This window comes from Eretmochelys imbricata, chromosome 22 (genome assembly GCF_965152235.1).
Source record: "Eretmochelys imbricata isolate rEreImb1 chromosome 22, rEreImb1.hap1, whole genome shotgun sequence".
Classification (NCBI taxonomy): domain Eukaryota; kingdom Metazoa; phylum Chordata; order Testudines; family Cheloniidae; genus Eretmochelys; species Eretmochelys imbricata.
Genome location: NC_135593.1, coordinates 20182746 through 20200770, shown reverse-complemented (window position 1 = coordinate 20200770; position 18025 = coordinate 20182746). Strand labels below are relative to the sequence as shown.

The 18025-nt window shown below is 41.2% G+C and overlaps 1 protein-coding gene across 1 annotated transcript in view; it reads right to left on the bottom strand.

Moving 5' to 3' along the window:
* The window catches only part of KMT2A (lysine methyltransferase 2A), an 86380-nt gene that overhangs the window by 44379 nt on the left and 23976 nt on the right, over positions 1-18025 (bottom strand). Inside the window, exons 2-8 of the mRNA XM_077839834.1 lie at positions 12995-13064; positions 6989-9660; positions 5388-5565; positions 4722-4956; positions 3226-3290; positions 1152-1523; positions 351-424 (exon numbers count right to left, since the gene is read on the bottom strand). Of these exons, the coding sequence (XP_077695960.1) occupies positions 351-424; positions 1152-1523; positions 3226-3290; positions 4722-4956; positions 5388-5565; positions 6989-9660; positions 12995-13064 (3666 nt within the window). The remainder of the gene's footprint in view (positions 1-350; positions 425-1151; positions 1524-3225; positions 3291-4721; positions 4957-5387; positions 5566-6988; positions 9661-12994; positions 13065-18025) is intronic.

Below are 18025 nucleotides of genomic sequence, written 5' to 3'. Positions count from 1 at the left end.
GTAGGAGGAGCCTTTTACATCTGTAAGGCTTGTCTGGAGGGTAAGAAGCCGCAAACTCTGCCCTTGGGACACGTAATGGAAACTTCTTCCTTTAAAAGTGTCTAAAAGGATCCAGAAACATGATAGCAATCAAATTGAAGTCTGTTTTAGATTGACATTCCAGGGGTAAGAAACTGAATTTAATTCTGGTTGGGTTTAATTCTAAAAATGCTGTTCACAGTAATAACTTTACCTAATCATGAAAAGCCCACAACAAGGTAAGTTAGGGTTGCACACCGGTATTTGACAATAGAAAATAAGTTTGAAATTCTTGTAATTTGCTGAATATGTAGTAAAAAAAATAATCTCACCTTTTCTTTTGGTTTCTGTTTCACAGGGAAACTTGGACGGGGAGTAACTTTCTTCTGTTTGCTTTGCTCTATGCCTAGGGAAGGAAAGAAAAATGACATATTTAGATCTTGGAATGAATAACCACTTCCAGGAAACAGAAGAGAAATAATGCACTTGAGGAAAAGATATTTTAGGTCTTGCTCCCTGATCTGCCCAATCTTTACTCCCAACTGCTCCCTTATCTCTTTTTAGTGACTAGACACCACCATTTATGCTTTAAGCAGCCTCCTAAACAACACAGCAAACATGCACTCCCCACAAAACACTCCTGAAAACCCACCTGATTCCCCAGAGCATAACATATGCAATGCTGACACACTGCCCCAAAACTGCCCGTATAGTAACAGTCCATATCTGTTAGACTACACTTTTTCAGGTAGGGATTCTCTTCTTTGTTTAGCACTTTCACTCTACTGTGATGTGCCACTTATTGATAATAACAAAAGTTTAACTAAACACTATAAAACTCTGTTTTAAGGTTACCAGGGTTTGAATGGGAAACTCAAACATAAAGATAAGACATCCTTATCCCTTCCTACACACATATTAAGTTTAATGTAAAGAAATCCAATTTAAATAACAAACATCTCCCAAAACATTTTAGAGTGATACCACCAGTATATAAAATATTTTCCAGTTTTATACTGTTCAATGATGTTTAATATTCAATATACAAGACTCTCAGTTGTTACAAAATAATCTAGTTTTTAGTTTGTTTTTGAACAAGTGACTGATTATTTTCATTACATTTGTTCATTTACCTAATTCTGGTTGGGGTGTCTGTTTTTTCTTGGGCTCGCTAGGGATGGTTTTAGGTACTTCTTTTTTCAGTGGTCCTGAGCTAGGCGGCTGACAAAGGGGAACTTGCAATGGCTGGGGTGCCTGTTTGCCAGTTTTTCTGGCACCAGAAGCAGTGACCTGTTTGGACTCCAACACTGGGACAGATGTATTTCCCTCTTCATTCTTCTCCTCACTTGGCTTTCGGGCAGGTTCACTGCTCTTCTTCAAGGCATTATCTTCTTTTGCTAAAACAGTCTGAGGAGCTGGTTTCTGTCCAGAATCCACTTGGTTCTTCCCAGAATGGCTCTCTTTCTTTTCACTGGTCTTGGATTTCTTCTCTTTCTTTTTCACAACTATGAAACAAAAGGTAGGAAGTAAATTATCAGTTTTCACAATGGAGAGAAGTAAACAGCAGGATCCCTGAAGGATTTGTACTGGGACCTGTCGGGTTCAACGTATTCATTAATGGTCTGGAAAAGGGGGTGAATGGTGATTTGACAAAATTTGTAGGCTATAAAAAATTATTAAAGATTGTTAAGTCCAAAGCTGATTGTGAGGAATTACAGAGGGATCTCACAAAACTGGGTAACAAACTGTCAAATTAAATTCAACATTGATAAGTGCAACGTAATGCACGTTGGAAAAAATAATCCCAAAAATACATATACAATGAGGAGTTCAAGATCTTTCATGGCTTGTAACAGCTAATTTAGGAGTCACTGTGGATAGTTCTTTGAGAACAGCTCAATGTGCAGCAGCAATCAAAAAAGCTAATGCTACGTTAGGAACTATTAGGAAAGGGACAGAAAATAAATGAAAATATTATAATGACACTGTATAAATCCATGATGTGCCCACATTTCAAACAGTGTCCAGTTCTGGTCACCTGATCTCAAAAAAAGACACAGTTGGACTGGAAAAGGTTCAGAGAAGAGCAACAAAGATGATCAAGGGTGTGTAACAGCTTTCATATGAGGAGAGACTAAAATGATTAGAGCTGTTCATCTTAGAAAACAGATTACTAAAGGGGTGGAGGGATCTGATAGAGGTCTATAAAATTATTAATGGAATGAAAAGAATGAACAGAGAGGTGTTATTTACACCCTTTCCTATAATACAAAAAACAGAGGTCACCTGAAGAAATTAATAGGCAGCAGGTTTAATACAAAGAAGAGGAAGTACTTGTTCACATAGCTTATTGCCAAGGAATGTTGTGATGGCCAAAAGTCTGACTAGATTCAAAAAAAGAACTGGATAAAGTTCCCATAGGGTAGGTCCATCAATGGCTATTAGCCAAGATGGTCGTGGATGCAAATCCACACTGAGGGTGACCCTAAACCTCTGACTGACAGAAGACAGGAATGGATCGCTCCAGAATTGCCCTGTTCTGTATCCTCCCCCGAAGCGCTGGTATGGGCCACTGTCAGAGACAGGATACTGGGCTGTATCCTGCCCAGATACTGACCCAATATGGCAGCTATGTTCCTATGAAGGAAAGGCACAAATAAAATAAAAGTCAGATGCAATTATGTGATTTCAAGCCACCCATCTCATTTTACAATTATATACAAACAAGGAACAAAACGTATTCTGTTCTCGGAACTCTCATATTGGAGTTCCTTAGCATAAAAAGTGGCTCAGTGCTCTAAAAGGAATGCACATAGGCAGTCAAATGGACATGTTCAATATCCTATGCTACAACCACTGTTCTAGTAAGTTGGTTCTGCATTCAATCTTTCTGTAGCATGACATGGATCCTTCTTACCTTAACTGTACGAAAAAAAGGAAATTTTGCACAGCAAGTTCAAAGAGTTCAGCAACTTAGCTTGAGAAGCTCACAGTGGCCAAGACACTCACTTTTAAGAGTTCAGTGTTTAGCATGCAGGGAGTTAAAAATGGAGTGCAGAGGAAATGTATCAAAAGTTTCATTATAACAGCCAAAAATCACAAAAAGGAAGGCAATCTAGAGATTTGGAGAATGAAAATGCTATATAGCACCATGATTCTAGAAGTTGTGGCCTGCCAAAAGGATGGTTCATTATACACACTGCATACCTTTAGCTTGCTTCTGGAGATAGGCCTTAGAAGGCATCCATTGCAGATTCTGGCATTTCCTCATCCTGAGATGAAAGGGATAAGTTGGAACAATCAGAAACTGATATAGGACGGCAGCACCCTTCAGCAGGGTTTTCTGCTGAAAAAGCCTTTTCTCCAGTCAATATTCCCCTTACCATTTTTGAACCATTCATTTTTTCTTCAAAAGTGTTAAGGCTAAGGAATCCTAGAGTTTCTGTTTGGCTCATAATAACTACAATCATCCAATGCAAAGGTATGTGAATAGTGCCACAAGAAATGGAGTGGCTCTGTCCCCATCATGGTGATATCTCTATCAGTTCCCTTTCTCATATACTAGGATTTGAGAGGCATAGAAGTCCCATGATACATTTAAAAGATCTGGAAAACAATGTCAAATCCATCAACTGCAAGTTCTCTGAATTTTGATTAAGGCTAATTAGGGTGGGTCCAACCATTTGGTGACTTAATTTGGACTTGGTTCATAAGAAAGGAATCCTTCCCACATGGGAACTGCTCCTTCATTTATACAGAGTGGCATGGAGACAAGGTCATCAAGTTGTTATTTTGCCATAACTTAAATTCCTAGATTTCATGTAAAATTAAGAATACAATATCTGTTGTCTACTCAGTTAATGTTTGTTTCTCCTTTAGCTCTTGCAGCAGGACCCTGAAATCTTTTTTGAAATTTTGAAATCTTGTCCAGGGCCAGGGCAAACCTGCTTGGAGACAAACTACTTACAGATTGTACTCTGCAGATTGTTTTCACACAGATGCATGCTATGCAGCAATTCTCACAGCTATACTTTATAAATAGCCTTTATATCACAACAATCTTTACTTCTGCCACTTCACTTGCTGCCTTCTCAAACAAACAGACTATCCAGGCTGGTAAAACCAGTCTAATGCAGAGACTGTAGAAAGGAGGAAGGAAAATTCCAAATCCAGGGATGTTTGTACACAAAAATGTTCAGATAAACTGATCAAAAGGATCAAGAAAAAAAAGTTACATTTTCAGCCAGTGTCCAGAGTTTCCTTCACTGCATGTTAAAGACACACTGGAGAAACATCATACGCAGCGAGAAATCCACTTCTCTACATATTATCTGAGAAAATACATTTCAATCTTGCCTGCAATTATTGTACAGGTGTTGCCTGCAATTATTATCAGTGCATTTTCCTATATCACATGCCTTACAATCCTCTTTCAAGTTTTTTGGGGGGTGGCGTAGGGCAGGGGGAGCTGTAGAGAAGAAGGGGTGTCCACAATTCAGAGCAAAAATACTCCAGCAATTTTACTTTCTTTTGTCCTTTACCTACCTCTACCCAACACCAGCCAAGACTAAACAAAAGGGATTCCCTTCAAAGCCTGTCAACCCTGCTTCTAAACAGTGAATGAGAAAATCTCCACCTATAATCCCAGGGCTTCCTCTCTCAACGCAAGGGTTAGCTAAACAGCTTGTCAAATAGACACTTACTTGCAGCACTGTTTCTTTATGTTGCGTCCACCAAACTTCGGTTTGTCTAGACAGTTAGTACAGACACCACAGTCCTCTGGGACCTGGCAGCCTGGGCACTGCCCACAGCGCCTTGAGCGCCGACCTTTCTTCACTGGAGGCTCTTGGGGTGCCTTGTTTCTGGTAACTGGCTTAATTGGTTTGATAGGTGGAGCAAGGGGTTCAGCCTCTTCTGAGCCAGCTATTGATGACTTATCTGTGGAAAAAAAAAAAAACCTGCTGTGAATTCAGCAGCCACCAACACCATTTCAGAAGTCTCAAGTTTACTCAGAAATCATCCATCCCATCAAAAGTTTAAGGTCATCCTCAGAGTCATACAAATTGAGTGGTTTTTTGTTTAAGATTTTAGATGAGAAAAACTTATAAAACTTTTGTGCCATGAAATATCAAATGAACACAGGTCAACAGATTAGTGAATTACCTTTTAGACCAGAAGTTTATTCAAAATATCTGAAATCTGTTTAACTCCCCTTCCCCTGTATAATCTTATGCAGCATGTTGTCCAGTCTATAGAAACATATATTCAACCATATAAGTATTGCCCCACAAGAAACTAAACTAATGGGCAACTGCATCAAAAATTTTGTATGAACCCACAGACCCCACGATGAAAAATCTTGAACTTACCATCATTCCCCATGGAAGACAATATCTTCTCTCGTTCTTCCCATGGTAAGGCACTCAGAGTAGGCATGTCATCAGGAAACACTGCCCGCTTACGGCCTAGTGCTACAGCCGCCCTCCTGCAGACATGTTTTATTCGTGGTCCTCGCACTGAAGTCTCTGATGAATCACTCTCTTGACCCTAAGTTTCAGGTGTGCAAGAACATATGCATTTCTGAAGAAGGCATTCTGAGTGTACTTGGAAAATACAACAAGCACACTTAAAGAAAAAGACAGTGGTTCAAACCAGATGTTCAAACTGCAGGTCACATAAGAATTTGAGAGTCAGCCATAGTTTTCACAGCCTCCTTCCTAGTGAAGATGTACTTTAGAGAACAGTAAAGCAGAACACTTATTATTTTTACTAAAGTTCCATAACCAATTTTAACCTCTTACTTCAAGGACCTGAATTCCTTAATACTATATACTCATGTAAAATGCATCAGTACCGAAACATCAGAGCTGGCATGTATAATTAGGATAAAAGAGGCTAAAGCATCCTAACAGTCTAATTACCCCGACAGAGAAGTGAATCAGGCTGTTTGAAAGCCTTGTAGTCAGTGGGACATATGAAAATAAGGCTGTATTCCCCCTTATAAGGTTCTAGAAATTACAGCACAACCAGCCTCTAATCCCTGCTGTTAAAAGAAATCGAGTAATTTAATTTTTTTCCCCAGGATTTGCCCCCCAAAGATTCAGGGGTATTTCTGATGAACAAATGTACTCCCACAAAGCTGAATTTTAGGGACAAGTCGTTTTTCCCTTATGTGAAACTGGCCAACAATGCATGGAGTGGTACAGAGTAGACAAGTGGGAGGGTGCAGAACTTGATGGCAGGGAGAAAAACTTTGGAGGTTTTCTACTGAAAAATCTATTTTCCACAATTCCTGAATATTACCACTGACAGCAAGCCAAATTCTGGTTTAAACCAAAAATAGGAACCATTACCTGAAAATGCATCTGTATGATGTTTATTTTTTTAGTAGCCAAAATGGACTACAGTGAGAGCATGTGAAAGAACACTGGGGCCAAGAAGGAGAGATGTGTGAGGTCCCATTCCTTTAGATGCAAAATCTCATGGGATCTCACTTCCATCCCACAAGACAGAGATCATGGCAATACGCACTTTAAACAAAAATCAGATCAGGACCACTGTCATTTTTGGATGCCAGCTTTGTAAGCAAGTGGGGTACCAAAAACATACATCAAGGGGCAAGAGATCACTATATGATTCACCATAGCCTTGCCTTTATAAGCTCAAAATACACTCGAAGAACATCTCCATCAGACTTAGCCAGAAAAATCTACTGAGCAATTACACTGCACTGTTCTCAGAAAATGTGTGCAGCTCCATCCTGAACTGACTCCAGCAGCTTTATCTCCCCCTCAACTTCTGCCCAGTGCTTCTCATTTTCAAATTAGTTACCATCTGTTGCTCTAACCATTATTCAAATTAATATGCTATTTGTTCTCTTTCAGCGTCTGAATGACATTAACAATTTTCAATCCAAGTACAAAACAAAATGCACCATAAAGCCCTCTCATAAATAAGTCTGAAAGAATACCTGTGCTTTTGGCTGATCTGCTTGTTTGAGGGATTTGCTCTTCTCAATCTTGTACAGCTGGGCTTTAGCCTTTTTTAGGAGACTAGCCACCCTCTTATCAGTCATTGGAAGTTTGTCCGCTTGAGCCAACATAGAGCTGATGGAGGAAGTGGAATGTTTAACAGTGCTTGACGAAGGAGCAGAGAGGCATAGGGCTTTGTCTTTCTCCAGGGGCGGAACAGTGGGGCTTAGGTTTAGATCTGATTTTTCTAAGCCCCCTCTACCTTTCTTAGGCATTTTGGTTTTGCCAGCTGTCATATCTACAAGAGCCACAGCGGAAGCATCTGCCACAGGATCTACTGCTGAAGACTTCTTCCGCCCCGCAGCTTTTTTAACTGAAGATGCTGCTGCAACATCTTCATTAACAACTTTTTCTTTGGACACTCTACCTACAGGAAACAAAGCAGAGCTACTTTGAATTTCTAACCCTTTTTTCCTTTTCTCTTTTCTCGATTCGCGTTTGTTCTCTTTTTCTCTTTCTCTGTCTTTCTCTCTGCTCTTGTCCTTTTCCACACTTTTGTCAACATCTTTATCTTTGGACAGTTCCTCTGTAGCCCTGTCTTTATTTCTCCCTCTCTCTGTCTGGGGACTTGGTGTGAACCAGGGAAAGAGAGGAGTAGGATTAGTGGATGAGAAAGTCTCAGTTGGAGTGCTGATCTGCTTCCTTGGTCTCTGGCTTCTCTCTGCTGATTCCCCAGACTGGGTCAGGGGATGGGAAGAAAAAGTAAAAGTTGAGTTTAAGGCACTAGTGGCAAGAGAACTAACAGACATGTTAGTTAGTGAGGAAGAGACAGAAGATTGAGGGGTGAGAGTTGTCAGGTCAGAGGTACTAAGTCTTCCACTTCTTGTCCTCATGGAGTGTGAAGGAGACCTGGGTTCTGATCGGATCGGGCTAAACACTCTTCTCTTTCGTTTCCTAGAAGATATGCCTGTCACAGAAGTTCCTGCAGTGGTTCGACTAACAGAGGAAGGCAAGGTTACAGATTCAAAAATTCTGGAGTGGGCCTCACTTGGAGTGAATCTTGGAGCTCGAAGCAGAGGACTTCTTTTGTGCATATCAAATCTTGTTCCAGAATGAAGAGCAGAAAACAAGCGAGCTGGAGCCGTAGCACCAGATGTTGAAAAACCAGATGCAAAGCCAACATCCTCTGGAGTCAGTGGTGGAGGTCTAAAGTTATCAAATACTGGTTTACGGATGAGACCTTCTTTGGCATACTTTGCTGAGGAAAAGTACTGTGGTTCTGACCTAGAATGCTTCAGAGAGGTCCACCTGAATGTTGGTTCTCGTAGAATTGATTTCCGTTTCTCTTGCATGGGTGCAGCAGAGGTGGGCAGAAAAGGTGAAGCCAATGGTATTGTTGGAGGCATAAGCCAAGGTGTGTGGTCTGAGATGCCAGTAGCAGGCTGTAATGGTGGGGGAGGAGTGAGCAGAGGTGGAGGAGGAGAGGAAGAGGACTGCTGCTGGGACACACTTTGCAAGGTTGACAGTTTTTTAGCTGCCCTTTGACCGAAACTCCTTTCTGACATTGAAAACCTCCTGCTTCTCCTATCACCGTTATCATTTTCTGGAGACTGAGAAATAGGTAAAGGGGTATGAGCTTCTGGAGTATTGCTGCGTTCTTCGGAAAGTGCCTGCATCTCCTCGGACGCCTGAGAGTCGGTAGATGTATCTACACTAGGACTACTAGATCGTGAGGAATCTGAAGACATCTGAGATGAGTGCTGAGAAGCCGCACTTGATTTTTCACTGGACCCACAAGATGTAGCACTAAACCTGCTGTTCGGTGTGGACTCGAGGCGAGCTATTTTTATAGGAGGATCATAGTCTTCATCTTCAATGAATCTCTTGGGTGTTTTAATGATCCGCGAGGAGATAGCACTCACAACTGGCATGATGAACTGCCGGATGTTTTTGAGCTGAGTCCTTCCCTTTCTACCCTGCAGTTTAGCTGCTTCTTTCTCAATCTTCTTTTGTGCCCCCTTTTTAGCCCTCTGCAAGAGTTGCTTAGCAATTGTTGCATCTGTCCTCTTGGTCGAAGGAATAATCCTAACAGGCTTAATCCTGCGCGGGCTCTGTCTGACAGCAGTCTTTTCTTCTTTTGTGAGTGGTGGCGTGCCATCTTTCTCCTTACGTACCCTCTGGGGTTTCTCCAGCTGTGAATTAATGACTAGTGGTGAGGCAGCCTTTAAACGCTCTGAAGAGGGTGGCCTTCCTCTCCTGCGCACAATCTGAACCGCTTTCCTCCCAATCTGAAGTTTCCCCCCAGTCTTGAATTTAGACTTCAGTGGGGAGAGTTTACCAGTTCGTAACTTCTTGATTTTTGCAGCATGCTGAAATGTAGTGGATGGTGCCCTTTTTATTTTCTTTAGATTCTCTTTTGCTTCTTTGCTCCCCTTATGAATATCTGAGATGTCCTTTACTTGTGATAACTTGAACTTCACACTACTAAGTGTTGGAGGTCTTCCTCGTTTCTTTTCCCCACTTTTAATTTCCTTCTTCTTTAACTTTTCCATGGACATGGTTTCAGACTTGCTCAGGGGGGAACACACTGATGAAGAGTCTGAGTGTGCAGCTGAACTTCGATCGGGACTGCTTCTGGGTCTCCTACGAGGTTTTCGTGGACTAGACTTCACTGAGAGGGAAGTAGAGAATGCAGAGCACGTTAGGCTTTTCTGTACGCTGTTACAACACTATCCAGGTCACATCTGACTTTACTCATCACAAGTCACATTACATGCACAGAACAAGCTACCATAATTTTGATCCACCTATAAATACAACTTATTAATAAGAACTGTACATAACAAGAACAGGAGTACTTATGGCACCTTAGAGACTAACAAATTTATTAGAGCATAAGCTTTCGTGGGCTACAGCATCTTCTATGCATCTGATGAAGTGGGCTGTAGCCCACGAAAGCTTATGCTCTAATAAATTTGTTAGTCTCTAAGGTGCCACAAGTACTCCTGTCCTTTTTGCGGATACAGACTAACATAGCTGCTACTCTGAAACCTGTACATAAAAGGGTTCCATCACAGACAAATAAAACACTTCCCTTATAATAAGGAGCTTATTTTCCAAAACATATTTTAAGTACAAATATCTTTCCACCAAAATAACTTTTACATTTATAAAAACAAATACCAAAAATAACTTTTTGAAGGGAATAGTAACTCCGATGAAGTGAGCTGTAGCTCACGAAAGCTTATGCTCAAATAAATTGGTTAGTCTCCAAGGTGCCACTAATACTCCTTTTCTTTTTCCCCAAGATTAACTTTCTTGAAACATCATATACAAAGAATGAAAAAAGTTCAAAACTAGTTCATTTAAAAGAAAATTTTTTCTTGGTTATCATCCACCCCCACTGCTAATACAAAGGCCACCACACCAAGAATAGTGTTTGGGAAAAGCATGAATCAAAACTGATATTTTACTAATTCAAGATTTTGTTTTGCTTTAATTTTGGAGTAAATTTAGTGCTTGTGACTACACTCAGAAGTGGTGTCGGCCATGAGTTGTGCAAGATTTCATTATCCACCTCTGCCAATGCACCTTAATCTCAACCTATAGTCCCCACACAGCTCTGCCAATGCATGTCAGCCATTACCTGAGACATTCACATGATTGCAGTACAAAGTCTCTCCTTAGCAGACATTGTTGTCTGGGCCAAGCTGTGTAGAATATTGTAATGGGTACATTTATCCATTAAAGTCTAGATTAAGATGATCAAACTCATTCACTTGCAACCAAATCAAAATCTGAGCCTAGGGCTCCAGAGCTGAAAGGAAGTATAATAAGCTATTGCACCTTTCCTCCCAAGCCCTCCATCTTTGTTTGGTTTCACACAAATTCAACTGTTGAATAGTTTCCTATCAAGGATGTACCATTGGCTCACTAAATCAGATCAGAGACACTAAACAAAATGGAGTTAAAAACCCCAGCTGAGCCAGTGTTGATTGCATGTCAGAAGGGTTACCTTATAAAGACTTACTTTTGTGTCAGTATTTCAGAGAAATACATCATATCTTCATGTGCAAGTTATGTTCCTCCATCTCTCCCTTTGGCTACTTAAGCCTACCATAGGGTTGGACACTCTCATGAAACTAGACCATCATTAGCAAAAGACACCTCATCACGCCACACCTTCAGTTAAGGCATAAATTTACTCCCGTTTATTTGTTAGTCTCCCTTCAAATGTTAGTCTCACCTTTTAATATCAGTTTCACTCTCTCTTTCCCACAAAATTTCCCTGCTCCATGATAGATCAGAAAGATAGACCATGATAGAGCTATTTCTAAACAGTTGCCGACTTGAATCAAAAGACTGGATTTGGGTTTTATTTTGTTGTTCCACAAACACATACAACTTTTAGGTAAGATGGAATTGTCTCTAGGTCTCCAGAAGAAAGCATGTCATATTATCAAAGTAGCATTGGAATGGGGAATACAAGGAACTACAGTGAATCCATTACTTAATTCCATTAGAAAGGGACTCCCAGCCAAAAAACACGTATAGGATTTGTCATCTTCATAGTGGACTTGAACCTGACCAATTTTCATGGCTTCTCTGGTTCCAAGTGAAATCTCCTGTTAAACTAAAATTCAAAAATTCTTCAAAACATCCTCCTAATGGAAAAGGAAGCTCACTTAAGGTTTTTTAGAAATGAACTGAAACCTACGTATGCCAGGCTGGTACTTGGAAAAAGCAATTGTAGACTTCTTTAAATTACATCTTGATGACACTACTACGATAGTTTAAAGAGCACTGTGTGCATGCTCAATCGTATGATTTCAGGGCCATTCTCTTAAAAAAAAAATGTAATGTAACAAGAGGGGAGGAAAAAAGGTTACAACTGTTTTTTAGGGCAACTGCTGCTACATACAACTGAGCAGCAACAGCACGTTTGCAGAGGGGTTTTCACAATATTCTGTTAGTACCATCATTAGTACCAGGATCAACGGGCTGTTAAGATTGTCCACAATAGAACTAATACCAGACAGAGAATGTGATATACAATCAGCTGGAAAAGGTTGAGTACTAGTGTATTAGAGATCCTGTGAAATTTCTGCAGATGTCTATCTCCTTCCCCCACACTTCCACCCACTGCCACATACCCAGCATGTAGAACTGGAATTGAGGCAGAATGGGAGCTCCCCACGATCCTCACTTGGTATTCCTGGGAATAAATAGATTGTTGCCATTTTCTAAGATAATACTTAGTCCTACCATGAGTTCAGGCGACTGGACTAGATGACTTCTCAAGATCTCTCACAGTTCTATGAGTCTATGATGTTTCAAGATCAACAGAGAAAGCTACCCAAGTTCACTTTAATTTAGAGGTTTTTTTGTGAAAGTAAATTTCATAAAGACTGCCCAATGTAATTTAGTATCTTCAGTAAGACTCCAACCACTACATTTCAGAAGACAAAGTGAAAAGATACAACAATGTTGTAACAAATAGGAAGATTAAGCAGGTCTAATTTTAGTTCGTCCGTTTCCATTTTTGCTTGGTTTATCATTGCTCACCACCTCCTCTCATTAATAAAAAAAGACCAGTGTGTTAAAGTCTCCTCTCACTTTAATTACACTCACTGGAGAGTGAAGAGCAAGTGAAGGACTCCAAATCCACATCAAAAGATCAGGAGGTCAGCCTTATTTCTATTCAAAATTTCTTGACATATCTCCTACTGTACTATGAAGAAACACTAAGAAGCGCTTTATATTGTGACCCTGCCAAAGAGCAGCTCCTAAAGTAGGACAGCCTGGGCTAGATATGGATAAAGCACAGCCTCTCAGGAACAGCAGTTCTCTAAGTGGTCCACTCAGAGTGGGACAAAAAGACCTACAATTGTTTTCCAGCAAGCTCTCAATAAAATAAGCTATTGCAATGTGAACAGGGAGAGGCATGAGTAAACCATGCAAAGTGACAACATGTCACAACTTCCAATCCTATGAGTTGAACATACCTGTGGGAGATCTGGTGGGACTTCGTACTTTGACCTCTTCATCTGAGCCAAAACCTAGGAACTGCTCATCCTGCAATGAAAGTGATTTTTAAAGTTAAAGACACGGGCATGAACTTTAAAAAATTTAACTACCATCAAAAAATTCCAGGAAATAAAATCTGTTCTATAGTAAAGCTTGTTCCTTCAGCAAACTGTGGCTAAAAAGGAAATAATATCTAGACATGGGTGATAGCCACAGAATGCTCAAAAGAGTTGAGAAGGGAATAAACAGCACATTCAGATGAGAACGTATCTTGTACTATACAATACACTCTTCTCCACAAACTAGAGATAAAGACCTAACCCGTAGGAACTACACAGTTTACCCTAAGGCAGAAGTGGGCAAACTGTGGTCCAGGGGCCACATCCAGCCCTCCGGACGTTTTAAGCTGGCCCTTGAGTTCTCACCGGGGAGCGGGGTCTGGGACTTGCCCCGCTCCAGCCGGGGAGCAGGGTCGGCTACTTGCCCCACTCCGCGCGGCTCCTGGAAGCAGCAGCATGTGCCCGCTCCAGCTCCTACATGTAGGGGCAGCCAGGGGGCGCCACATGCTGCCCCCACCCCAAGCACCACCCCTGCAGCTCCAATTGGCTGGGAACTGCAGCCAGTTGGAGCTGCAGGGGCGGCACCTGCAAACGGGGCAGTGCGCAGAGCTGCCTGGCCACGCCTCCGCATATGAGGCGAAAGGGGGACATGCTGCTGCTTCTGGGAGCTGCTTGAGGTAAGCGCTGCCCAGAGCACCCTCCTGCACCCCCAACCCCTCATCCCCGGCCCCACCCCAGAGGCCACACCCACAGTCAGAGCCCTCACCCCCTCCTGCACCCCAACCCCCAATTTCATGAGCATTCATGGCCCGCCATACATTTCCATACCCAGATGTGGCCCTGTGGCCAAAAAGTTTGCCCACCCCAGCCCTAAGGGCTTATTGGCACTGGAATGTATGTTTTTCTACTACAATTATACCAGTATAACTATACTGTATGTGTCCACACCACATTTTTATGCCAACTTAAACTATTTCCCTTCAGAATCACTGTGCCCACACAGCTCTGTGCTTTTGAAAAATAACCACACAGCATTCTGGGCAAATAACCCATGGTGTAATGTTCTGCTGCAAGACCCTACACATTCTGGGATTTTTGTCATGCTGCACTGTGGAAGGTCCACTGGAACCTACTGAAATTCTGGCACATGGGCTCAAACTAAAGTCCCACGATTCCTCTCCTGTCATCCCATAATTTCAACTGTTTTTTGCAAGCCAGCACTATTTTCAAACTGCAGTCGAGGAAACACTACTGAATACCGCAATCCTGAGAATCATTAACAGAAACAAACTGCTCCACCAAATGTTTCATCATTCATAATACTGAACGGCTTTGGATGGGTTGGGAGACAGACACAGTGAGATGGCTAGATGAGGAGAAGGATGAAAAAACTGAGCTGATACTTTGGCAGGGCGTTTTCCTGAATCAGCTTCACTTGATAAAATACCATTTCTGGGTGTGGCCTTCCAGCACTGACTGGTGGGACAGGACAGTGCTGCAGAACTGGGATGACCAGCAACGGTGGCACAACTTCAGGATGCAGACAGTTACTGTCCCTAAGATCTGTGCAGAGCTCAGCACACAGGGACAATAAAAGAACACCAACATGAGAGTTCACCTTATCAGGGAGAAGCACATGGACATGGCCATCTTGAAGCTCGCCACCCCCAATTGCTGCTGCTCAGTAGCTTACCAGCTTGGTGTTGCTAGACCCAACTGTCAAGTTTGTTGTCATGCTATTGAGAGTGTGCTGCTACCCCCGGGTCATAAGGCTTGCCAGCGCACAGAAGTTTATTAATGGATTGGCATGGTTGGAATTTCCAAGTTATATTGGGGCCACTGACAGGACCCATGCCAGGGTGGATTGATTTCAATCACAGTGATTTAAATCACTGATTTTACTTATGATTTAACTCAGCAAACAGGAAACCTTGACTTAAATAATTGATCTTCATCTTGTTTGGCATTTTACCTTAGTTATTTTCCTACACAAAGGTTCATTCTCACTGGCTGTTTATACTAAACATTAAAATATGTTCATTTGCAACCAAATATACCCATTAACAAAAAGGTACCAAATTTAGTGCACCACTATAGCTATACATTTATTTAAGCAGTTATATAGCTTGAAATACATTTATTCAGAATCTTAATTTTTACTTTTTTTTTATTATGCAAGAAAGTGATTAATGACATTTATTAGATTTTTTTTTAATTTGGAAACTGTGTCAAGCTGCATTTGGATGGAAAATAGAATTCAATTAAAAATGTACAAAAAGAACATTTTAAAACTGTTTTTTACTAGTTAAATAAAGCTTCCTTAAATGTGCTGGATACATAAGCAAAAAAAGTTTTCATTTAAAACTAAAAGATTTATTAAACAAAAGAAGTCATAACTGTAGTTAGTGAATTGACGGACTGAAGTCAATGGGAATTAGACACCTAATTGGTATAGGCATTTTTGAAGATCACCACAAGGCACCTACTTGCATCTTTAAGTGCCTAAATAACCTTGAAAAGCTTGTCTATGTCCTTCAAGTTTTCCGAATTAGTAGATCCCATCCCCTCCTCTCCCACCTGTTTTTTATTCATAGATTTAAAGAGGAAAATAAGCTTTCTAGCTTTTTCAAACTTCCTGTTTCTGAACTTAGAATATTTTCATCATTTGGACTAGTTAATTTATTCTGAATCTGCTTGCTAAATTGAATTCAAAAGTAACTAAGGCAAAAGCTTTCCTGCACAACAAAAACTGAAAATACTTACACATTTGGAAAAATATAAACACCAGCATTTGCTCCACTGTAAGACTGAAAATAACAAATACTTAATGCAGTACATGACATTGTGAAGTATTTATAAAGCATGAGTTGACTTCAAAAGTTAAAGATGTTTTCCCCCCTAATTCTGTATATAACTGCACCCTTCAAGTATCATTCAAATTTGAGGAGGGTTCACACACTATTTAAATAATTTTAATAAATAAGAAGCTTAGGCCTTAACATAGGTTGACATAATTTCAGATTTATTTTTAAACAGTTTATTTTTAAAAAGAAAAATTCCAATTTAAATACAAAAATCTGTATTTATTTTTTAAAAATCATCAATTTTTAACCACCCTGACCCACATTCTCTGCCCCCCCACACCAGGCCTCAGAATTTGTCAACAGAAAGGGGTATTTCTCCATGGTGCAAGCCCTGGTTGATCCTCGTGCAAGGTTTACTGATATTAACGTGGGATGGTTAGGAAAGATCCATGATGCCAAGCTATTTAAAACCTCTGCCCTGAAAAAGGGAATTTTTTCTCCCAGGTCTACAGACATTAATGGTGCTGTGATTCCTCCTGTCATCTTGGGAGACGCAGCTAACCCTCTGGTTCCCTGACTTATGAAGCCTTATACCGGACACTCGGACAGGAGACAGAAGTTGTTGACTATATTTGAGGAGCTGCTGAATGACAGTGGAAGGTGCATTTGAAAGACTGAAGGGAAGGTAGAGGTGCTTCATACCAAGGCTGGATGTTTCTGAACAATCTTTGCCTATTGGAATAAGTGCTTTTTGCTCTGTTTTGCTCATCATCTGAGAAAGCAAGCAAGAGATCCTCACCAGTGGGTGGGAGAACGAGGTGGAGAGATTTCTGTACATTATGAACAGCCAAAAAGGCTGCCTTTCCACAAGGTGCTCCAACTAGTCAGGGAAACAGAGTAAAGGGTGTGTTTTGGTCCAACTTTCAGGCCAGAGTGTACTGGTGGAAAAGTAGTGTACTGTAATCAAGAAAATGAATGAAAGGTGTTTGTGTAAAGATATTATTAGGGAGAAGCAATACCTCAATTAAATTTTTCAGTGGAGTTTTACATATTAAAAACCTTTATTGATTCATCATTATACTACAAACTTAAAACCAGTGGAACTGTGGCAGAACCATGACTAAAGTGCCAGGTGCACACAAGTTTGTGCTTAAGGGCCCACAAAAAAGCAAAAGGTAGAAGAGTAGGAACTGTTCGCTGTTCTGGGATGGAATGGTGTGGGAAGGCCCTGTCATTTGGAGAAGTGAAAAGGGGCTCCCCAGTATCCTGTGTTCTCCTCAGTGATCAGGACCAGGCTAGGCTGGGCTGGTGGTTGTGAACACAGCAACACAATGTTCTCAAGCAGAGCTGTTTGCCTCTCCTTTAGGTCCAGTATCCCTCCTCTTGAACGTCCTTGTCCATGCCGTTTGTTCAGAGCCTCCAAGACTGCTGCAGGAAATCTTCCCCCTTCTGCTTTTATGGCCCTCTGATAGAATGCAGTCATGAGGTCAGTGAACCTGTCCTTCCTTGCCCTCTTTCACTTCCTTCAGAGGTATGCCAGGCATTCAGCAGCTGATAAGATCCCTGTCTGTGAGGGCCAGAGCATTTCAGGCACTAGAAGAACAGAGAAACAGCACAAGTAGTTATTGTCCTAATACAAAATGATAAAATGTTGCTTTTTCACAATTTTAGAATGCTATTCCCAACTGCTCTGTCCAGTCTGGTGTGAGTTTGGAGATAAGATGTTTTCTACCTTACTTCCCCCTTATATAGGGCCCCTGTACCAATGGGGGTGGGGGGGTTGGCTGGGGGGGCAAAAGGGAGCAGGTTAGTAATTACACATGCACCTCTGGAGGCTATGCTTACTATGGGGGATGCTACCCAAAGGTGTGTTCCCAAGAGGCAGAGAAGGATCATGTTCAAAAAGAAAATGAGCAAACCAGGAAGATATGCAGCACTGCTGTTTACCAAATTGATGCCCTCATAGCTGGTACAAGAATTGAAAGGAAGCACACCACCAATATGAGCAGCACCAAGAAGGCTGCATTGTCTTGCGATATATATACCAAATAGCACACTCTCTTTGCTTTAACTTCTGTTTTATAACAACTGAAGATGAGCACAGAGAGCACTGCAAAACAAACACTCATGCAGTAACTGGTTTGAA